The following is a 23,868-nucleotide window of genomic DNA, read 5'->3' on the forward strand; positions in this document are numbered from 1 at the left end:
ACCTTACTGATGAAATGGAAGCCGGTTTGAAAACATTGCACTACTGTGAAAATGTGAAGACTACAGGTCACAAATGTACAGTAGGAATACACATGGCACTCGATTGTAAATATATCTGATATTTTAATAAGAAACAGTGAATGGATATCCACCAGGGACAAAATGGCAACACAGTCAAACACATCGTTGTTGTGTTGCCTGAGTAATAGTTCATCACAATATAGAAAGTGAATGAGACATACTTGTGCTTTGAAAACCTAAGGCATTTCTGAGTAGCTGTCATTAATTAATATTCACTAATAAAACATCAAATTCCTTTCTTTTAAATAAATACAGTGAGAGATTGTTGCCCTAAATGGCATGAACATAAAACACCCCGCGTCCCCTTCTATAGAAACAAGTTATTAGGAAAGCAGTCTTCGTGTAATGTCAAAGATGTAGGAACTCTGGCCCAGTAAACAGGCTATCCTGCAGCAATGTTGCAGTTTTTGGCTCTGGGTTGAAGCTTCCCCTAGGTGCAGATCAGCTTCCCCTAGGTGCAGATCAGCTTCCCCTAGGTGCAGATCAGCTTCCCCTAGGTGCAGATCAGCTTCCCCTAGGTGCAGATCAGCTTCCCCTGCAGATCAGCTTCCCCTAGGTGCAGATCAGCTTCCCCTAGGTGCAGATCAGCTTCCCCTAGGTGCAGATCAGCTTCCCCTAGGTGCAGATCAGCTTCCCCTAGGTGCAGATCAGCTTCCCCTAGGTGCAGATCAGCTTCCCCTAGGTGCAGATCAGCTTCCCCTAATCCTAACCTCAGCCGATCTAGGATCAGCTTCACTTCCACTAGTCTTCAATTAATCACCACTTCCTTAATCTAGGATGGAAGACTGACGTGGTGCTATATACAGTATAGTAAGAAATATTGGACTAATAAATACCTGTTACATCAACCTGTATAATGTAGGCTGCTTATTAAATACCTGTTATATTAACTTGTAGCTCTATATTAGACCAGAGTTCCTGACACCTAGAACACAACAAAGGCTGTGTTTACACAGACAGCCCAATTATGATCTTTTGCCACCAATTGGTCTTTTGACCAAGCAGAGCAATTATTTTGCCTATAAGAATTTGGTTGCCTGTGTAAACGCTGCCTAAGGACCAAACAGAAAGCACATGATAAAGTAACTAGCCATGAGTGTCTCACAGTTTATCAGGTACACCACCCTGTTCACCAAAATGATTCGCTCCTACAGACAGTGAGTCACGTGGCTGTGGCTTGCTCTATAAAGCAGGCAGACAGGCATCGAGCCATTCAGTAACTGTTTGATTGAATGCTAGAATGTGTAAAACTAGCGACCTAAGTGACTTTGAGCGTGGTATGATTGTCTGCTAGGTGCGCCAGATCCAGTATCTCCGAAAGGGCCGGCCTCCTGGGATTTTCACACACGACAGTGTCTAGAGTTTACCGCGAATGGTGCGACAAGCAAAAAACATCCAGTCAGCGGCAGTCCTGTGGGTGAAAACAGCTCGTTGATGAGAGGTCGAAGGAGAAGGGCAAGAATCATGCAAGCTAACAGGCTGGCCACTAACTGGCAAATAACGGCACAGTACAACAGTGGTGTGCAGAACGGCATTTCGGAACGCACAACTAGTCGATCCTTGTCACGGATGGGCTATTGTAGCAGACGACCACACGGGGTTCCACTCCTATCAGCTAAAACAAAGAAGAAGCACTAGTGGGAACGCAATTACCAACACTGGACAATTGAGGAGTGGAAAAACCTTGCCTGGTCTGACGAATCCCGGTTCCCGGTTCATGCTGACGACAGAGTCAGGTTTTGGAGTAAGCAGCACGAGTGCGTTGACCCATCCTACCTGGTGTCAACGGTACAGGCTGGTGGCGGTAGTGTACTGGTGTGGGGAACATTTTCCTGGCACACTTTAGGTCCCTTGATACCAATTTAGCAACGATCGAACGCCACAGCGTATCTGAACATTGTTGCTGACCAAACCCAATAGAGAGAGCATCTTTGGGATGAGGTAGACCGGGCTGTTCGCAGCATCAATGTACCGCCGTCCAATCTGCAGCTACTGCGTGATGCCATCCCGTCTGCATGGACCGACATCCATGTGGAACGTTTCCGACACCTTGTAGAATCCATGCCCTGAAGAATTCAGGCTGTTTTGGTGGCAAAGCGGGGTCTGACCCGGTACTAGATGGGTGTACCTAATTAACTGGCCACAGTGTGTATTGGTTAGTCATTTAACCACAACAATGTCTTGTTCTCTGAAACATACAAGCTAAATTAAATTAGGATGTTCATACAATATTGAAAATATTCTACTTAAACTGGTGATTTTAGTGTGCTTTTGAGAGTATTGTGTGGTTGTGGGTGGGTGTGTGTGTGACAGCCATGTGTTTGAAATAGTTTGGCAGGGTGTAGCAGATCCTCTTCACATCCCAGTCCTCAGGCGTCGTTCTCGCCCTCTGCTTCGTTAGGGTTAGTCTCATCCTCCATGATGGGTACGATCAGGTTGTCCTTGGACATCAGGTTGTACTTCATCACGAAGCGCGTGAACCGATGGCACAGGAACGTCTCATTCTGGAGAGGGCAAGAGCATTCGCTTGACTTTTCCTATATAAAATCACAACAACATTTCTAAATCCAATGCTAGTTGAAAGCTGTAATCACTGGTAACCAATACACCAGAGTCAAATTATATTAAGTACAATGTGACAAGTATCATCACAATCACAGCTGAATCTATGTGAAATCTATGTGTTGGGGGTAAGAGTTAGGACGGGGTTCAATCTGATCACGCATTGTAGCACGCTTAACATGTAAAGGTCATTTCCCATTGAGCCGACATATGCAGCGTTAACCGTGAATTTGATCTCGGCAGCCGCTGGAACATCCGACAACGCGGGATCAGATGGAATCCCAGCCGTAGGGCTTTTTGGGTTAGTGCTTTAAGTACAGTATGTACATGTGTAATTACAATTCACTATTCACAGGAATAAAGACAGTCATAGAAAATGCTTACCTCATACTTGTCAAAGATCTGACGATGGTGGAAGTAAGCGTGGGAGAATATCCTGTAGATCCGTCGACAAACTGAACCCAGTTTCCCTACTGAGGACTCTTTAATGCTCACTCTACCATAGAACAGAGACCAAATCAGTTCACAATCTATAGACAGCAGCTTCATTACAACGCTTACAGCAAATGTAGGTAGCTGCATAAATCAGTACGATGCGAATGATCAACTGGATGAAATGGTGTTAAATAAAAAAAACAATTGTGATTTCTGTGTGAAGGGTGCTGGGGGTTAATGAGAAAGTTAAAGTCACAGGAGACATAGGAACACGGTAAACAGTTGTTACCTGCTAGGGAAGTACTTGTTACTGTTGAGGAGGCAGGCGGCGCCGTCCAGAGTGTGTCTGGTGTAGTCGATGGCTGGACACTGCAGGAGACAGCAAACACAACAACAGGCTTGAGTACCAGCCATGATACAATGATGACTATAATGGTGTTATTAGTTCTGGCATGGTGAATGTTCGGTGCCAGAGGACAACTATCTTGTAGTTGGTAAGAAATGTATGCAAGCATGACTAAGTCACTAAAGACTAAGTGGCTTTGGATAAAAGTGTAACTGGTTTATATTAGGATTCTATTCTTATATCAGGGAAAGGGGGTAGGAACTGGATGAGGGATCTGCCTCTACAAATGCTGTGGGCAGAGAGGACCTTACCTCTTTGGGAGTCTTGTGTGCAGCACAGAGGAAGATCCACTGCTCTGTTGCCGTCATCTGGGTGCATGTGTCTGGGTGGCATTCTCCCTGTGAACAGACAGAGTACATGTTAGTAACAGACTTATTGGACGTTACCACTCCAACAAACACAGTGTGAGAAGAATGGATGTTCAACATGATCTTCCTGAAGCGCTGTGTCACAGGCCTGGGCAACTCCAGTCCTCAGGGGCCTGATTGATTAATCAGCTGTGTTTGCTAGGGATGGAGAAGAAGTGTGACATCAAATGTCATTCTCAACTGAAGATCATGATTAGGTGATTATTGGAGTCAGGTGTGTTAGCTGGGGCTGGAGCAAAACTGTGACACCAATCAGGCCCCGAGGACTGGAATTGCCAGTCCTGCTGGTCAATCGTAAGAGCATACCTGTAGTTTCACAGCAAGTCCGTTCAGCTCCAAACAGAACTGCCTAAAAACGGAGGACACGAGACAAGACCAAATGTTTAAAGAAGGATGTGTTTTCAGCACCAGTACACATTTTGGATGTCCAGATGACTTTCTTCTAAGTGGTAAACAGCAGCCACTACCTGAGGTGTTCGTACTTCCAGACCCCTTCATCCTGACCCTCTGGGGGCTCCAGGATCTTGTCCATGTTGGAGCAGTCTGTACGGATGTTCTGTTGGATGTACTGAGAAGAACCACAGACTTTAGAAGCAGAACAGAACTGTATTAAATAACTAAGCCATTCTACCTCTGCAACTCAAATGGCAGAATAGCAGTCTGATTGTTGTCTACACTTGAAAGATTTCAGTTTCTCTGATATTTTGGCTATATGCAACTGCTCAATCCATACTGGAGAATGTAACAGAGAACTGCCCATACAGATCAACCCTAGCTACGTAGCTAGTAGAATGTCTGATTAGACTTCTTCAATTAACCATGGTGTCATCATATTCAAATGACTCAAACAGTAAGATATTTCAAACATTAAAACAGAGACATCTGACTCCCACCTGCTGCACAGCCAGTGTGCTGTCCATCTCCTCGAATGACTCATCGGGCCAGTTGTAGAAGTCCTGTGGGCATACACAAGACACTCAGCAGGGCAAACTAACTGCACTGATTCAGCGGACAAAAAGACCTCGCCAGCTAGCTTATCTGTGTCTGGTAAATGACTAGGTAGCTACTAGCCCAATATTGGACGAAAGGAGCCTAACATTACTCCTTATAGTCCAAGGACCTTACATGTTCTGTTTAAAGGACGAATTGGCTCTGGAAGCTAAATACTCCATCTAAACATGAATCAATTCTCAATTGTGGTACAGTTCTAGAAACATAAATCCCTCTACGATCATGTCACATCAAAATAATTTCACAAATGCAAAATACGGCTTACTGTACACCAGTGAAGGCTGGTGGGAGGAGCTATAGGAAGGGCTCATTGTAATGGCTGGAATGTCATTATGCCATTCCAATGAGGTCCTCATATAGCTCCTCCCACCAGCCTCCACTGGTTTAACCTGTTAACACAGTTGCAGTGGACAGTATTTTTTCAGTGACATGTTTGTGGTCTGTCTTCAGTTTACACACAGTTGTTCAGAGACGCAGAGATAGCTAATTAGCACAGGTATAGAGACCTTAACATGCGTTGTAAAATGGAAATATGTCCATGTGGTACACTAACCTTTTAAAGATGTGTATCAATTTAACATGTTTGTTGTTGTTTTTTTTTTTACATTATTTCTCTTCGATATGAAAGATAAGATCGTTATGTTTCCAAAATCGTACTGCAAACTATCCGTGTTAATGTTCAGACCGAGTGTCGCGGCTTTTACCAAAACTCCCACCTACAGAAGAAGCCTTCATCCAGTGATTTATGTGTAATCTAATGGCACTGAGAGTCATGATTAAGGGCGAGGTAGTTAGCTACTAGATAGTTACCTGTAGATTCGATTTTCAGATAACTTCAGACAATTGACAATACAAACAGGCATCGTTTGATAGCTGTTACCTACACATATCTTATAGCTCCTGACTTTGACTGGCTAGCCAGCTGGCTGTATGTAGCCTCGCTAACTAGCAACATTAGCAGGTTAAGTAAGCTAACGTTAGCAGCTGACAAACGGGCCGTCAAGGAAAGGATACAAATGTGCCCAAGTAAAAAATGCAAGACATGAGCATTGAACACACTAAAATTAAACCATGTTGCTAAAATCTTGTACCTTTTCTTTAGTCCCTGGTCGATTCCTCCTCATAACAGCTGCACCCTCCGCCATGACCATCTCGACTGGAATCCGGATGTTGCCAAAGCTGGAGGAAGTGTCAGATCGCGGTGCGAGTAGCCTATCTTCGTACAGTAAAAAATTAAATTGCGGGTTTGATTGAACTTCAGGGGTGTATTCATTAGTCGGATTCTGTTGGAAAAACGTTTTAGAAAAAGAAACCATTTAAATCAAATAATATAACATCTAATTGTATTTGTCACATGGGCCGAATACAACTGGTGTAGACTTCACCATGGAATGTTTACTTACGAGCCCTTCCCAACGACACAGAGTTTAAAAATAAAGTAGCACAAGAGGAATAAAATAAAATACACAACAATGGAACTACAGTATATACACAGGGAGTACCAGTGCCAGATCAATATGCAGAGGTACGAGGTATCTGAGGTAGATATGTACACGAAGGCAGGGTAAAGTGACTAGACATCAGGATCGATAATAAGAGTAAAATAAAGAACAGAGCACCAGCAGCAAATTATCAGTGTAGAAGTGTGTGTTTGTGTTGTGTCGGTCTCTGTGTGCGCGTGTGTGTGTGTTAGCCGATGTGTGTTAGTGTATGTAGTGTATGTGAATGTGTGTGGGAGTGTCAATGTAGTGTGTACGTGTATATATAGTTTACCGTTTACTATTGGAACTAAACGGAAACAAACAGAACAAACGGAACGAAACGGGGAGGGACCTACTTGATTTTCTCCAATAGAAACTCTCTTTTCGTTGCAAAACGTTTTCCGTTTGGAGTGAACGGTTTCCGTTGCAAAACGTTTTGCAACAGACCAAACGTTTTGCAACCGAATCCGACCAATTCATAAATCCTCTCTTATACACATACCAGGTATATACCAGCAATGGTGTGTGTGTATAAGAGAGGATGTATCAATGTATACTTGATTTAATTCCAGCTCTCAGATCCACACGGGTGGGAGAACTGGGTGTATTCATTATTTGGATTATTTGGATCAGTGAAAATAGAAAATAAGAATAATATTTGTTTAGTTGTGGAAAGCTATTAAATTGTTCTCAACATAAATATTTTGAGTGAAAAGAGGGGGTCATTTTGACTTCAATGTATTTATATTTAAGAAAACAAATGTAGTTATCTCTGTTTATTGGCTCCTTTCATTTGATTGATTAATACTGTTGAGTCTTTTTAAATTCCCAGAACACACTGCTGACCACACTGCTGACCACACTGCTGACCACACTACTGACCACACTGCTGACCACACTACTGACCACACTGCTGACCACACTGCTGACCACACTACTGACCACACTGCTGACCACCAGTCCTGTGACAGTATCTGATGCAGTGGAGCCTATATTATTATCATTATGTGTAGATCTATAACAGATACTCCTATCCCCCATCATATATTGTTCCCCTGTCAGACACTCTTCCCCCAATAATACCATAAGCCTCAAAAGCCATTTTGTGGCTGCAGTAGCCTACTGTAGGATGAGGCATTTCCACAGGATACCCTGTTTGTAAATATTAACTGATTCTCCATTAGCTTACTCTCAATGACAATGTTCCATGTTCTATAGTCCATTCTATCCTGACAGTGCATTATATGTTATGATCAAGCTGTTTATACTCTGTTACAACACTGTTCTACCCTAAAACAATAACGTCATGGTTGGACGGAATCTGAGAGTGTCTGCTCCTTCCTATGTTCCATATTCTACTCCATATAGAGAAGCTTATCTCTAACAGGCCTCCATGTTATTTCTAGAATGAATGTGTACCTGCAGATTGTCCTATACCGTAGTGTTGTGATGGTTCTATACCGTAGTGTTGTGATGGTTCTATACTGTAGTGTTGTGATGGTCCTATACCGTAGTGTTGTGATGGTTCTATACTGTAGTGTTGTGATGGTCCTATACCGTAGTGTTGTGATGGTCCTATACCGTAGTGTTGTGATGGTTCTATACCGTAGTGTTGTGATGGTTCTATACCGTAGTGTTGTGATGGTCCTATACCGTAGTGTTGTGATGGTTCTATACCGTAGTGTTGTGATGGTTCTATACCGTAGTGTTGTGATGGTTCTATACCGTAGTGTTGTGATGGTTCTATACTGTAGTGTTGTGATGGTTCTATACCGTAGTGTTGTGATGGTCCTATACCGTAGTGTTGTGATGGTCAAATACCGTAGTGTTGTGATGGTCCTATACCGTAGTGTTGTGATGGTCCTATACTGTAGTGTTGTGATGGTTCTATACCGTAGTGTTGTGATGGTCCTATACCGTAGTGTTGTGATGGTCCTATACCGTAGTGTTGTGATGGTCCTATACCGTAGTGTTGTGATGGTCCTATACCGTAGTGTTGTGATGGTCCTATACCGTAGTGTTGTGATGGTCCTATACCGTAGTGTTGTGATGGTTCTATACCGTAGTGTTGTGATGGTCCTATACCGTAGTGTTGTGATGGTTCTATACCGTAGTGTTGTGATGGTTCTATACCGTAGTGTTGTGATGGTTCTATACCGTAGTGTTGTGATGGTCCTATACCGTAGTGTTGTGATGGTCCTATACCGTAGTGTTGTGATGGTTCTATACTGTAGTGTTGTGATGGTTCTATACCGTAGTGTTGTGATGGTCCTATACCGTAGTGTTGTGATGGTTCTATACTGTAGTGTTGTGATGGTTCTATACCGTAGTGTTGTGATGGTTCTATACCGTAGTGTTGTGATGGTTCTATACCGTAGTGTTGTGATGGTTCTATACCGTAGTGTTGGGATGGTCCTATACTGTAGTGTTGTGATGGTTCTATACCGTAGTATTGCGATGGTTCTATACTGTAGTGTTGTGATGGTTCTATACCGTAGTGTTGTGATGGTTCTATACTGTAGTGTTGTGATGGTTCTATACCGTAGTGTTGTGATGGTCCTATACCGTAGTGTTGTGATGGTTCTATACCGTAGTGTTGTGATGGTTCTATACTGTAGTATTGCGATGGTTCTATACCGTAGTGTTGTGATGGTTCTATACTGTAGTATTGCGATGGTTCTATACCGTAGTGTTGTGATGGTTCTATACCGTAGTGTTGTGATGGTCCTATACCGTAGTGTTGTGATGGTCCTATACTGTAGTATTGTGATGGTTCTATACTGTAGTATTGCGATGGTTCTATACCGTAGTGTTGTGATGGTTCTATACCGTAGTGTTGTGATGGTCCTATACCGTAGTGTTGTGATGGTTCTATACCGTAGTGTTGTGATGGTCCTATACCGTAGTGTTGTGATGGTCCTATACCGTAGTGTTGTGATGGTTCTATACCGTAGTGTTGTGATGGTCCTATACCGTAGTGTTGTGATGGTCCTATACTGTAGTATTGCGATGGTCCTATACTGTAGTATTGCGATGGTCCTATACTGTAGTATTGCGATGGTTCTATACTGTAGTATTGCGATGGTCCTATACTGTAGTATTGCGATGGTTCTATACTGTAGTATTGCGATGGTCCTATACTGTAGTATTGCGATGGTTCTATACTGTAGTGTTGTGATGGTTCTATACCGTAGTGTTGTGATGGTTCTATACCGTAGTGTTGTGATGGTTCTATACTGTAGTGTTGTGATGGTTCTATACTGTAGTGTTGTGATGGTTCTATACTGTAGTATTGTGATGGTTCTATACTGTAGTGTTGTGATGGTTCTATACTGTAGTATTGTGATGGTTCTATACTGTAGTGTTGTGATGGTTCTATACCGTAGTGTTGTGATGGTTCTATACCGTAGTATTGTGATGGTTCTATACTGTAGTATTGTGATGGTTCTATACTGTAGTGTTGTGATGGTTCTATACTGTAGTATTGTGATGGTTCTATACTGTAGTATTGTGATGGTTCTATACTGTAGTATTGTGATGGTTCTATACTGTAGTATTGTGATGGTTCTATACTGTAGTATTGTGATGGTTCTATACTGTAGTATTGTGATGGTTCTATACTGTAGTATTGTGATGGTTCTATACTGTAGTGTTGTGATGGTTCTATACTGTAGTATTGTGATGGTTCTATACTGTAGTATTGTGATGGTTCTATACTGTAGTGTTGTGATGGTTCTATACTGTAGTGTTGTGATGGTTCTATACCGTAGTGTTGTGATGGTTCTATACCGTAGTATTGTGATGGTTCTATACTGTAGTATTGTGATGGTTCTATACCGTAGTGTTGTGATGGCTCTATACCGTAGTATTGTGATGGTTCTATACCGTAGTGTTGTGATGGTTCTATACCGTAGTGTTGTGATGGTTCTATACCGTAGTGTTGTGATGGTCCTATACTGTAGTGTTGTGATGGTCCTATACTGTAGTGTTGTGATGGTTCTATACCGTAGTGTTGTGATGGTCCTATACCGTAGTGTTGTGATGGTCCTATACTGTAGTATTGCGATGGTTCTATACTGTAGTGTTGTGATGGTCCTATACCGTAGTGTTGTGATGGTCCTATACCGTAGTGTTGTGATGGTCCTATACTGTAGTATTGCGATGGTTCTATACCGTAGTGTTGTGATGGTTCTATACCGTAGTGTTGTGATGGTCCTATACTGTAGTGTTGTGATGGTCCTATACTGTAGTGTTGTGATGGTTCTATACCGTAGTGTTGTGATGGTTCTATACCGTAGTGTTGTGATGGTTCTATACCGTAGTGTTGTGATGGTTCTATACCGTAGTGTTGTGATGGTCCTATACTGTAGTGTTGTGATGGTTCTATACCGTAGTGTTGTGATGGTTCTATACTGTAGTGTTGTGATGGTTCTATACTGTAGTGTTGTGATGGTTCTATACTGTAGTGTTGTGATGGTTCTATACCGTAGTGTTGTGATGACTTTAAGAGAATGAATGTGGGCCTGCAGATACCGTAGCGTTGTGATGATGCATTCCAAACAGTAAACATGTGTCCCTTTATTGTGGATTACTGGATAATAAAATGTATTTCGGTAGACGTACAGTATCAAAAGGGCCGTGGTCCACGGCACGTGGGTCAATAATGTGCAGGGCTAGGGCATCTGCATTGATGAATCAGGGGTTTTATCTGTATGGGCAGGATCAAGGCCTTGGCAGCATCTCAATGCCACCAAATCCCTGCTCATTAAAATAACAAAACCTCTGATCCGGCAACCTTTGATTGAGTTTTATAAAAGAGGCTCGTGGCCCTCTGTCCTGGGTATTACATTGAGGAAGAGTGCTCTAACAACAGCCCAGACATGAGTAAGGTAAGGCAGACCAGTTTGTCTCTAGCTAGTTGGCACTACTGTATACAGCTCTCTGGGTCTGTTTTGTTTTTATGGACTTTAAAGCTGATTTGGAAAGAAACTGGTTGATTGTTCCACACGGTAATGTCATAGTGCTGCCAAGAAAAATAATCCAGAGGTAAGTTTGATAGCGTTTGGTAATGAAAATGATCACTGATCGCTGTTTTACTGGTAGACAAGCTGTAGAATACCAACAGTGTAGTAGCCTATAACAGGAGACCTATAAACAGGAGACAAACTTACTTGTACGTAATTGTTGGTCCAGAGAAGGCAGTATATTAGAAAATGTGTTTTTATATTAGGAAGTGTACTTTTATTTGAAATGCAGTCAAATGAAAGAAGAAATAGTGTTTTCCGTAACTGATGTTAACATTTCCCTCCGACCTTCGGCCCTGGCTGTGTAGATCACTTTCTACGAGGATAAAAACTTCCAGGGTCGCTCCTATGAGTGCGACACGGACTGCCCCGATGTGCACCCCCATTTCAGCCGCTGCAACTCCATCAAGGTAGATAGCGGCTGCTGGGTGCTGTATGAGAGGCCCAACTACGCAGGCTACCAGTATGTACTGACCAGGGGAGAGTACCCAGAGTATCAGCGCTGGATGGGATACAGCGACACCATTCGCTCCTGCCGTACCTTTTCTTATGTGAGTAGCCGGGAGGTGAGAGAAGATGGGTTTTAATGTCTGGTTTGTTCATGGCTCAATCTGTATTATAGTAATGCATTGTGGGGATTTATCAGTGTATACTTGTTCACTCAACTGGTGGTTTTAGGGCTGGTTGCCTTAACACAGATGAAGCCAAGTCCTGGACTAAAAAGCACTTTCAGTGGAGATTTTCCATTGATTTTTGTCCACGACTAGGCTTTATCTGTGTCCGGGAACCCGGCCCATAGTTTTATAAGCACAACACATGAGTCTGTGAATGGTTGGGAGATAACCAGACCACGTAAAGGTCTGAAGGTACATGCCAAATAAAGCAAAATGACTCTACGACTCGCCTAGAGGAGGAGAGTCGATGGTTGGATGGATGGAAGCCCATAAAATGTTAATCCCATAGACCCTTTGTATTAGGTTTCATATGACATAGTTATCTACCATGTATGTCATGTTAATGACATAATGCTGTTTCATGTTGTCTAGCCTCAGACTGGAGCCTCCCACCAACCAAAACAATACCTAATCAGCAGAATATCTCATCCAGATCATTCTGGGTTCCTTCAAGAGACATTTCTGAGACATTCTGGACATGTCCTAAACTACCTTTGTGACTGTCATGACCCTGGCATATGTTAGCACACTGTGACCTCCCCAATTGTGATGTCCCACTTCTGACACCAAATGTGGGGTTTGGCTACTTTAGCATTGTTACCTACCTGTGTTAACCTAAGGCCCGCTGAAACATGTCAGATGTAGTGGATACCTGTGATTCCCCATGCCCCCCAAGTGACCTGTGTTTTGCCAGTGTTACCTCTCCTGTACCTCTCTGTCCGAGCAGGCCAGCGGCAGTCCCTACCGCATGAGAATCTACGAGAGGCCAGACTTCCAGGGACAGATGATGGAGTTCGGCGAGGACTGTGACTCCGTCCAGGACCGCTTCCGTAGCCGTGACATCTACTCCGCCAACGTCATGGACGGCTACTGGACCCTCTACGAGCATCCCAACTACAGGGGGCGCCAGTACTTTATGAGACCCGGCGAGTACAGGAAGTTCAGCGAATGGGGAGCCACCTGTGCCACCACCGGATCCTTCCGTAGGATCACCGACTTTTAGGCCCAACGTCCTCTCCACTCTGACCAGTCAATAAAACAATTGTTTAAATAAGCTTGCTGTTGACATTTCCATTTCACTGTTTCTGATCAAGTGATTGATATTCATTGGTGACCTTTATGATATTTGGGGTCTGTCTTTGTGCCTTTAGCTTAAATGGAGGACAAACCTCAATATATTGAGCAACAGGCACATGTTGTACATGTAGGTCTAAATAGAATGGAATATACTACAAATAGGTCTACATAAGAGGATGTAAATATATATTTGAAATACACCTTAAAAATGTACCTGAATGGGCTGTTTTAATGGTGTATCTCTGTGTTGCACATTTAACATTAAAGTGTTGAATCATATGACATTAAGCAGACCATGTTCAGGATCAAGTTTCTAGCTTACTCACTCTACATGCTTCTTTGACACAGAGTCACTGGGTCAAAAAGGGTCACACAGTTGAAACGTACCTCCTCGTTGGCAAAGTTCCCAACCAGAAAAAGGTCCCGAAACAAAGCCCATAAAATAAGAAAACAGTGATCCTGAAGATCTTTTCATACCTGCTAGTGTAAGCTTCCACCTTGCAATATACCATGCAATATAACAGAAATCTCATTGGTTACTAGGCCCTGTCAGTCAAAGTATATAGAAGCAAATATTAATGTCAGTAACGTAATAATAATAATCCAGTGACTTCAAGGTGCATAGATGGGCCTACATTGTCATTATGGCTTTTTGTCAATAAAATTACACTTTTATAAGTCATGTTTAAGGACCACCATAAAGTGCTATCAAAATTAGCTTAAAGTGCTGTCAGAAGTTTAAATATTGTAATTATGGTGTGAATCATATTGTTACTAATAAGATTGTTCTATAATAAATGTAATATTTTCTATGTCTGGTTAGATCAGTTATGTTCCAGTTATGTATACTGAACAAAAATATAAACGCAACATGCAACAATTTTACTGAGTTACAGTTCATGTAAGGAAATCAGTAAATTTAAATAAATTCATTAGGCCATATTCTATGGATTTCACATGACTGGGCAGGGATGCAGCCATGGGTGTGCATTGGAGGGCATAGGCCCACCAACTAGGCAGGCAGGCCCACCCACTTGGGAGCCATGCCCACTCACTTGGGAGCCAGACCCAGCCAATCAGAATAAGTTTTTCCACACAAAAGGCCTTTATTACAGACATAAATACTCCTCAGCATCTGTGGCATTGTGTTGTGTGAAAAAGCTGCACATTTTAAGGTGGTATTTTATTGCCCCCAGCACAAGGTGCACCTGTGTAATGATCATGCTGTTTAATCAGCTTCTTGATATGCCACACCTGTCAGGTGGATGGATTATCTTGGCAAATGAGAAATGCTCACTAACAGAGATGTAAACAAATTGGTGCACAACATTTGAGAGAAATAAGCTTTTTGTACACATGAAACATTTCTGGGATTTTTTATTTCAGCTCATGAAACATGGGACCAACACTTTACATGTTGCGTTTATACTCTTGTTCAGTGTATATGCATTTCTGAGTAGAAAAATATTGTACAAGCAAAACCTGTAACAATATCTGTTTGCAGAAACCAAAATAGATCAAATCAAATATCAATAATCTGGATTCAACCAGACATTGTAGAAAAGGCCTACTACTAAAGTAACATAAAGTGTCACCAAAGTCTAAAACTTGATTATGTCAATGTAATGTAATGTAATGTAGTGTTATCATGATACCAGAATTTTGACTTTCAATACCGATATCAGGTTTAGTATTGTAATACTCGATACCAAAACGATGTCACAACAAAAAAAGAGTTTCAACATGTCTACATGCCGTGTTGCATTATTCAAGTGTGTTAACGTCTGTGAAGCAGGATTATTCAGGGGATGCTGCAGAACCCTCAGGTCGACTGCATGGTCGACTGTTCTGACCTGAACTCCTACTTCCTGAGGTTATGCATGGTCAACTGTTCTGACCTGAACTCCTACTTCCTGAGGTTATGCATGGTCAACTGTTCTGACCTGTACTCCTACTTCCTGAGGTTATGCATGGTCAACTGTTCTGACCTGAACTCCTACTTCCTGAGGTTATGCATGGTCAACTGTTCTGACCTGAACTCCTACTTCCTGAGGTTATGCATGGTCAACTGTTCTGACCTGAACTCCTACTTCCTGAGGTTATGCATGGTCAACTGTTCTGACCTGAACTCCTACTTCCTGAGGTTATGCATGGTCAACTGTTCTGACCTGAACTCCTACTTCCTGAGGTTATGCATGGTCGACTGTTCTGACCTGAACTCCTACTTCCTGAGGTTATGCATGGTCAACTGTTCTGACCTGAACTCCTACTTCCTGAGGTTATGCATGGTCAACTGTTCTGACCTGAACTCCTCCTTCCTGAGGTTATGCATGGTCAACTGTTCTGACCTGAACTCCTACTTCCTGAGGTTATGCATGGTCAACTGTTCTGGCCTGAACTCCTACTTCCTGAGGTTATGCATGGTCAACTGTTCTGACCTGAACTCCTACTTCCTGAGGTTATGCATGGTCAACTGTTCTGACCTGAACTCCTACTTCCTGAGGTTATGCATGGTCAACTGTTCTGACCTGAACTCCTACTTCCTGAGGTTATGCATGGTCAACTGTTCTGGCCTGAACTCCTACTTCCTGAGGTTATGCATGGTCAACTGTTCTGACCTGAACTCCTACTTCCTGAGGTTATGCATGGTCAACTGTTCTGGCCTGAACTCCTATTTCCTGAGGTTATGCATGGTCAACTGTGCTGACCTGTACTCCTACTTCCTGAGGTTATGCATGGTCAACTGTTCTGACCTGAACTCCTCCTTCCTGAGGTTATGCATGGTCAACTGTGCTGACCTGAACTCCTGCTTCCTGAGGTTATGCATGGTCAACTGTGCTGACCTGAACTCCTACTTCCTGAGGTTATGCATGGTCAACTGTTCTGACCTGAACTCCTACTTCCTGAGGTTATGCATGGTCCACTGTGCTGACCTGACCTACTACTTCCTGAGGTTATGCATGGTCCACTGTGCTGACCTGAACTCCTACTTCCTGAGGTTATGCATGGTCAACTGTTCTGATCTGAACTCCTACTTCCTGAGGTTATGCATGGTCAACTGTTCTGACCTGAACTCCTACTTCCTGAGGTTATGCATGGTCAACTGTGCTGACCTGAACTCCTACTTCCTGAGGTTATGCATGGTCGACTGTGCTGACCTGAACTCCTACTTCCTGAGGTTATGCATGGTCAACTGTTCTGACCTGAACTCCTACTTCCTGAGGTTATGCATGGTCGACTGTTCTGACCTGAACTCCTACTTCCTGAGGTTATGCATGGTCGACTGTTCTGACCTGAACTCCTACTTCTAGCGCTGCCAATCCATCAGGGTGGAGAGCGGCTGCTTCATGATCTACCATTGTCCCAGCTACATGGGCCACCAGTACTTCCCGAGGAGGGGAGAGTACTCCGACTACCGGCGTATGATGGGCATGAACGACTGTGTCAGGTCCTGCCGCATGATCCCCATGGTATGGTGTTTGATACCAGGATATGAATAGGCCTGTACACCGGTAATCTTGTGCTATGGATGGGTAAATCTATAAAATGGTACTGGAGTTCTTTAACTGGGCCATTATAGTTGACTATTTGTGTAAATGATCTACCTGACAATTGTAGGTTCTAATCTACATCTAGTTAAATAATCTGTTGAACATCACTCAACAAGCTGCATTTATTCTGGCTATGTTGATGACATGTACACATTGGGTTGAGTGACGTGACTTGGTCGTTCCTTACAGAACCGTGGCAGCATCAGAATGTACGAACACAATGACACGGCCGGCCAGATGATGGAGATGGACGACGACTACCCCAACCGCATGGACCGCTTCCGCATGTCCGACTCCTTTCAAACGGGATGGACGGCCACTGAATGATGTGCGACCAACCCAACTACAGGGGCAGGCAGTACTAGCTGAGGCCCGGCCAGTACCATAGATACAGCGACTGGTGAGGCAGGATCGGTTCCATCAGGCGTCTCATGGACCTCTAATAAAAAATACCTTTTAATTAAGAAAAGGACCTTCAATGACAAACCAATCCTGATCAATCCTGGGTTGGCAGGTAGCCTAGTGGTTGGAGCGTTGGGCCAGTAACTGAAAGGTTGCTAGATCAAATCCCTGAGCTGACAAGGTAAAAATCAGTTGTCTTGCCCCTGAACAAGGCAGTTAACCTACTGTTTCTAGGCCGTCATTGTAAATAAGAATTTGTTCTTAACAGACTTGCCTAGTTAAATAAAAAAGTGTCTCCTGTATGCCTTTTTTCACACAATTAATACATTGGTTAAAAATAATAATAAATGATGTATTATTCATTTATAGGGGACAATGTACATTAATCAACATCAATATTACAATAATGCAACATCCATGTAAATGTGCCAGGGTTAGCAAAAAGCTCATTTGCACCCGTAGTCCCAGAGCAGCCAAGGACAATTACACAGTCACAATACACATACTCACTAAAACAATACAAAATACCAATACATTACATCCAATAATATAGCATTTTAACGACAACAACACTATCATCAACTGTCGTCTTACATATGAGGAACCACAGATAACTCATGTGCAGAGGTTTGGGTAGATTTGAACCATCAGTTATCCTGATGTTCCTGATGATTTTTCCTAGATGCTTGGCTACTGCTATTGTTAACGTTCTCAATTACACAACACTGACATGATGCTGCCTCTGTGACTGACTGGCATTCGAATCCGGGTCCCTCTGTGCACCACAAAGACTGCATTAGCCCACTGAGCTAAAGGCTTTAGTTTGGGGAGCTAGCGCAAGTCTTCAGGTCTCCGACAAGGTTACTCATCACGTAACCGTTCACTGACCGTCGGTATAACATTGACGTTTATTTTCAAATCCGGATCAGTATGAAAATGAAGTATTTCCTCTCAAAGTGAATTACCACAGTTTTTTACTTGTTGTTTTTTCTTGCTAATGACACCATGGCAATATTGTTGGCCATTATGTATGTAAACATGATATATGATTACATACATATTCATATAGACAGATATTTTGTTCGCCCACAAAACACAGATCTTTAAGTATAGAACAGAACAACGAAAGGATGGGGCCAAACAACAGTTCATTACATCATTTACGGTAACGTCAGCGTTTTCAGAGTGCATGCCTACATCTAGAAATAATCAACATATTCTGTGGCTTATTCTCACGGATTCAATCCCAGATAGGCATTTTATAAACGGTTACATTTGCATAATTGTGCATAAAAGGACACAATTGAAATTGACGGTGTTTGTGAATGACAATGATATGCTAAATGTCTGGTTGAGTTGTTTTGCTGATGCTAAGCCCAGCAGTGCACCGGATCTCCAGTACACAGTAGTGTTTTCTGACAATAGTGATGAACATGGGAAAACTGGCCAGCAACAATAACTCGTCACACAATAATGGCTATACATAAACAGATTTGTGTGCTAACTCCAGATCATGATTTGAATGACAATACTTTATGCTGCGCAATCACACAGCTGCTTTTTATAAAAGGACAGAGGCACAGAAAGAGTGACCATTGACTGTCTATCTGCCCCTCACGCAACCATGACAATGGGAAAGGTAAGCCAGACACCCACCTGCATTCATATTACTAGTTTTATAGTATAACTGAAAAAAAAACATCAAACATGAAGTTTTGTCCACCATATAATGACCACAACATTGAAAAAAATACATCAGTTCAGTAGATGTAAGATTAAAAAAAATATGCTTAAAATGTTTACACTCCCCTTTGCAGATCATCTTCTATGAGGACAGAAATTTCCAGGGTCGGCACCATGAGTGCATGAGCGACTGTGCCGACCTGCACTCCTACTTCAACCGCTGCAACTCCATCAAGGTGGAGAGTGGCATGTTCATGGTCTACGAGAGGCCCAGCTACACTGGCCACCAGTACTTCCTGAGGAGGGGAGAGTACAATGACAACCAGCGCATGATTGGCATCAACGACTGTATCAGGTCCTGCCGCATGATCCCCATGGTAAACCCAGTGTAGATGCCTCAAACGCAGGGCTACGCTCATCACTAGGCCCATCTCACATTGCAATGTGTTTTTATAGAAGAGCACCAATTAAAACTTCTTGAACTTAGTAAAGGTGTTCCTCAAGGCTCCGTTTTGGCCCCACCTATTTTGCTATATTGTCTTGTTAATAATTGACCTCTAATTTGTAGTAATGTAAAAACCCAATATGACCTCTATTTCCTCGTCCTGTAGCACCGCGGCTCCTACAGGATGAGGCTGTACGATCGCCCCGACATGAGTGGCCAGATGCAGGAGCTGAACGACGACTGTCCCAATGTCCAGGACCGCTTCCGCATGTCCGACATCAACTCATGCAACGTGATGGACGGCCATTGGCTCATGTACGAGCAGCCCAACTACAAGGGCAGACAGTACTACCTGAAGCCTGGCGAGTACCGCAGACCCAGCGACTGGGGTGGCCTGAGCCCCAGGATCGGATCCCTCAGACGAATCTCTGACTCCAACAACTAAAAGTTCTATGTCCTACGTCTGTTCTCAATAAAGCTGCATGTTCAATCAAACAGTATGTGTCTCCAAACAGTGAACACTTGTGCAGGTGCTTCTAGAACCATCCACAGAACACAGAGGGATTTGTATTCAATATTTAGTGTTACAGTATCATGCACTATAACGGCATTGTATAACAATAAATGTACGCATATGCATGGTAGAGCACGATGGTGGGAGGAGCTATAGGAGGACGGGCTCATCATAATGGCTGGAATGGAATCAATGGAACGGAGTCAAACACGTTGTTTTTATGTGTTTGATGTGTTTGATACCATTCTAATGATTCCATTCAAGCCATTACAACAGGGAAGACGGTTCAAAAATACAACGTTAACATCATCAGATGCACTTTTTCATGTTGCAATGTTGCAACATAATCAATTCCCTTTCTGTAACTCAAGTTCTTCAATCAACAGTGCTGACTATGAGTTGCCCAGACATTTCCCTATTGTATCATGAATGAAAATATTAGCAGATTCTGCTGAGTACAGATGCAGGATCTTAATTTGAGCCAGTTTGCTACAGCAGGAAAATAACCCTGCAGCAACAGGAAAAGTGAATTATTATGTGGATTATAATTAGTGGATTGGGGTTGATACATATTTCGTAAGGGAAAACCACGTCTGAAATGTCAAAGTGGAAATGACAAACTTCAGAAGCTTTTTTTAATGCATTGCAGGTCAGTTCACCAGAAACAGGGTGATCAAATTAGGATCCTACATCTGTAACACATTACACAAATGTGAGTCAAAGCAAAATATGTAGGGTCTTCATTTCATATTATTCTCAAATTGTCATGAACAGCCTGTTCATGACAATAACCAATAAATAAAAATATTTGATGTGAGATATTTAGGGTACACACATGGTCTATTTGAGGTCGATTCACTCCACAGTTTCACTCAGTAAACCACGGTAATATGGGAGTTAATTCATGGTAAAACATTTTAAAAGTTCAACCAACCTAACAGATAAGTTTGCATATTCATTCTTTCTCTGTGGTTTAAAATACAAAAGGCAGGAAAAAAGGCTCTAATGTGTGGATGGATTTATTTCAACATGATTTCCCATTGGTCATTGATTCAAGAGTCATACATTCAGCTTCTTACATAGCAATACGTCTGATGGAGCCCACTCTGGCGCTCATGCTTCCCCACTCGTTGTATCTCCTGTACTCTCCCGGGGTCAGCAGGTACTGGCGCCCCCTGTAGTCGGGGTGCTCATACAAAAGCCAGGAGCCCTCCATCACATTGCAGGAGTAGATGTCATTGTAATGGAAGCGCTCGTAGAGGTTGGGGCAGTCGTCCGTCAACTCTGTCATCTGTCCTCCGAACTCGGAGCGCTCGAAGATTCTCATACGGTGAGATCCTTGGTGCTGTGGATACAGAGAGGAGTGCTATTGGGATGACATGTGTAGCCTATCTCAGAAGAATATGTGGTGGACTACGTCCAACCTCAGAGTCAGTGGAGGCTGGTGGAGGGAGAAATGGGAAGGATAATGAGCCTGTCCTCCCCATTTCTTTCTCCACCAGCCTCCACTGCTCAGAATCCAGCAGTTGATTTTGTGTAGTTTTGGGATCAAACTACCAAAGGTCCAAAAGTCCCTGTAATACTTTAGAATCACTCCAATACTTCAGAGTTAACGGGATCTCTTTAACCTCTTCCTTAATCCGTCTCTTACCTGGGGGATCATGCGGCAGGACCTGACGCAGTCATTGAAGCCCATCCAACGCTGGTAGTCGGAGAACTCGCCTTCCTTCAGGAAGTACTGATAGCCCATGTAGCTGGGCCTCTCGTACACCATCCAGTTGCCGCTCTCCACCTTGATGGAGTTGCAGCGGCTGAAGTGGGCATGGAGGTCAGAGCATTCTCCACCGCACTCATAAGAGTGACCCTGGAAGTTTCTGTCTTCGTAGAAAATTATCTAAAAACAGATCAATTGAGGTGTTTTATTGTGTAAGACCAGATCTCTTCCCCAGCAGTAAGCCCCAAGATTTAGAATTATTTTGAAATATTGTACAAACTAAAATTCCTGATCAGAGGCACACATTACCTTTAATGAATCTCATCCCCTTTTATTGATTCCAGTAGAATAATCTATGGAGGAATGCAGAGGCACAACATATGCATAGCATAAAAACCAGCCTTACCTTTCCCATTGTGAAGGTTAGCTTTGGTCTCACTGGCACTCAGCACGGTTGGGAGGTGCGTCCTCACTTTATAATCCATGGACAAACGGCAGTATTGTCATGTAAATAGTTTGACTTTTAACACGTCAGCGGTTTTTTCCGCGAGAATGCTGTGAACACGGCAATGTATTTTTATCTTAGGTGGTCAACAAAGTAAGCATTTTTCCTTTTCAACAAAGGCTTATTTTATTTAGGATGATTGTAATTCTAAAATGAGTTGTAGATGAGTGATCATCTCTTGACGATTACAACTATGTTGTTTTAGACTAGATTGGGATTTGATTGTGATACATGAACAACTATATTTCTATATGAAGAAATGAAACTGGTGTAGAAATGGCAGACCAATCTGAGTAACACAAGTGTCCAGTTTTGTGTACCAACCCAGGTTTAAGCATCATAGTCGTGAAAATGATGTTTTCCTATATGTACCCCATCACATTTTATGGAAAACAAAGTGCACAGTACATTTGGAGGGGGAGTTCTTTATTTAACTTTTAAAAATGGAAACATCTCCATGTCACTAATCTTCCTCTTGGCTCTCTGAAGGGAAAACCTGACGGCATGGATTTAACATAAAAACACTGTAAAACATATCATTGAATAATTCATCCAATGTCAAGTCATTACATTTTTTATATATTCAATGTGCCTTGTGTTACTTACTCAGTTCCTCTACATTGTGACGTTTTGATAAAACCAAGAAAACGTAATACCCTAATTTAATGCTATAATTCAAGGCTGTTCAATTCTGGTCCTGGAGGGCCAAAACACTTCTGGTTTTCATCCTCTCCTTCTAGTCAGGGACTGATTCAGACCTGGGACACCAGGTGAGTGCAATTAACTACCAGGTAGAAACAAAAAACAGAAGTGGTTTGGCCACACTCATTTAATATTTAACTCTGTTTCTGTAATCATATTTTGTAATGAATCACATGGCAATGGCCATACTACTCACAATTCTGCTTTAAATGGTGTCCCTGCTACGTAAAATGTTAATCTCAGCAAAATGGAGGTATCAAAATAGTTGAAGCATTTGTACATACGTGAGGAATGCCACTGCAAGGCCGGTTTGGGTAAGCAGTAGCTGGTGTTGGCCAAATGACAGCCCTTGCCGATCTGGGTGAGAGAGGTAAAGTAAACAACAGCCCTTGCAGATCTGGGTCAGAGAGGTAAAGTAAACAACAGCCCTTGCAGATCTGGGTCAGAGAGGTAAAGTAAACAACAGCCCTTGCAGATCTGGGTCAGAGAGGTAAAGTAAACAACAGCCCTTGCAGATCTGGGTCAGAGAGGTAAAGTAAACAACAGCCCTTGGAGATCTGGGTCAGAGAGGTAAAGTAAACAACAGCCCTTGCAGATCTGGGTCAGAGGTCAAGTAAACATTGACCAAAACATCAGCTCTATCACTGTTTTCCCTGCAGAGACGACAACTTGGTCAGGTAAGATCAAGCTGTATGCAGAGCCAATACTTCTCTAACTATTACAATTGAACTGTTGTCTGTATCCATTATCTATCTAATCTACATGTTGTATTTAGAGTCATTACAAACCCGCTCCCATGGGGATGTTTGTGTTCGTTTAGTGTTGCAGTGGACCTTTTATACGTTGTGTATTTACAGTTGAGCCTCCTTCATTTCTATGGGGTCAGCATAATAAACTCTCTGTCTCCTTTTGCTTTTGTTGGCTTCAAATCCTCCTACTGTGAGATGGTCTATAGGCTTAATCCCTCCAAGGTTTTAATACTAGTATGTGTCTAAACAAAGACAATACAGTGAAGCTACTAATCGATGGGGACATACTAGTACGTGTCTAAACAAAGAAAATATAAGTAACAAACAAGTTTATGTGTTTATAAGTCACAAGCAACATTCTTCATAACAAAAGTGTGGATTTGAAGCTTTATTAGGTTCTTTAACCACTTTGTAACCTCATATTCATTATCTTCAGCACCATACCAATCAGTGGAGGCTCCTCAGAGGAGGAAGGGGAGGACCA

At 42.5% G+C, this 23,868-nt stretch overlaps 3 protein-coding genes and 1 pseudogene across 4 annotated transcripts; 2 read left to right on the forward strand and 2 right to left on the reverse strand.

Moving 5' to 3' along the window:
* Nucleotides 1-103: 103 nt before the first annotated feature.
* Nucleotides 104-6,286, reverse strand: LOC120051502 (MOB-like protein phocein). Of its 2 annotated transcripts, none has more exons than XM_038998398.1 (8): nucleotides 5,955-6,286; nucleotides 4,746-4,808; nucleotides 4,320-4,420; nucleotides 4,159-4,201; nucleotides 3,736-3,822; nucleotides 3,368-3,447; nucleotides 3,028-3,139; nucleotides 104-2,618 (listed from the first exon to the last, which is right to left on the reverse strand). In XM_038998398.1, exons 1-8 carry the CDS (start codon nucleotides 6,177-6,179, stop codon nucleotides 2,451-2,453), a joined length of 879 nt encoding a protein of 292 aa, XP_038854326.1. In that variant the 5' UTR covers nucleotides 6,180-6,286; the 3' UTR covers nucleotides 104-2,450. The 2 variants fall into 2 exon arrangements, with proteins under 2 accessions (XP_038854326.1, XP_038854327.1); XM_038998399.1 differs by having other exon boundaries at nucleotides 104-2,585; nucleotides 5,955-6,284.
* A 5,318-nt stretch (nucleotides 6,287-11,604) lies between these two features.
* On the forward strand, nucleotides 11,605-13,050 carry LOC120050861 (annotated as a pseudogene).
* Nucleotides 13,051-18,696: 5,646 nt separating this feature from the next.
* LOC120050560 (gamma-crystallin M2-like) lies at nucleotides 18,697-19,645 on the forward strand. Its single transcript, XM_038997150.1, has 3 exons — nucleotides 18,697-18,711; nucleotides 18,890-19,132; nucleotides 19,367-19,645. Exons 1-3 carry the CDS (start codon nucleotides 18,697-18,699, stop codon nucleotides 19,643-19,645), a joined length of 537 nt encoding a protein of 178 aa, XP_038853078.1.
* Nucleotides 19,646-20,789: 1,144 nt separating this feature from the next.
* On the reverse strand, nucleotides 20,790-21,843 carry LOC120050562 (gamma-crystallin B-like). Its single transcript, XM_038997152.1, has 3 exons — nucleotides 21,835-21,843; nucleotides 21,366-21,608; nucleotides 20,790-21,059 (listed from the first exon to the last, which is right to left on the reverse strand). Exons 1-3 carry the CDS (start codon nucleotides 21,841-21,843, stop codon nucleotides 20,790-20,792), a joined length of 522 nt encoding a protein of 173 aa, XP_038853080.1.
* Between the last annotated feature and the right edge of the window lie 2,025 nt (nucleotides 21,844-23,868).

The sequence above is a fragment of the Salvelinus namaycush genome, chromosome 7, assembly GCF_016432855.1.
Source record: "Salvelinus namaycush isolate Seneca chromosome 7, SaNama_1.0, whole genome shotgun sequence".
Classification (NCBI taxonomy): domain Eukaryota; kingdom Metazoa; phylum Chordata; class Actinopteri; order Salmoniformes; family Salmonidae; genus Salvelinus; species Salvelinus namaycush.

Excerpts from the sequence above, each read along its gene's own strand:
- LOC120051502 (XM_038998398.1), bottom strand. The coding sequence starts at position 6,179 with ATGGTTTCTTTTTCTAAAACGTTTTTCCAACAGAATCCGACTAATGAA. Across the intron at positions 3,823-4,158 it reads GACTTGCTGTGAAACTACAG|GGAGAATGCCACCCAGACAC; the intron begins GTATGCTCTTAC and ends GTCTGTTCACAG. Across the intron at positions 3,448-3,735 it reads CACACAAGACTCCCAAAGAG|TGTCCAGCCATCGACTACAC; the intron begins GTAAGGTCCTCT and ends TGTCTCCTGCAG.
- LOC120050560 (XM_038997150.1), top strand. Across the intron at positions 19,133-19,366 it reads CCTGCCGCATGATCCCCATG|CACCGCGGCTCCTACAGGAT; the intron begins GTAAACCCAGTG and ends CTCGTCCTGTAG.
- LOC120050562 (XM_038997152.1), bottom strand. Across the intron at positions 21,060-21,365 it reads CCTGCCGCATGATCCCCCAG|CACCAAGGATCTCACCGTAT; the intron begins GTAAGAGACGGA and ends CTGTATCCACAG.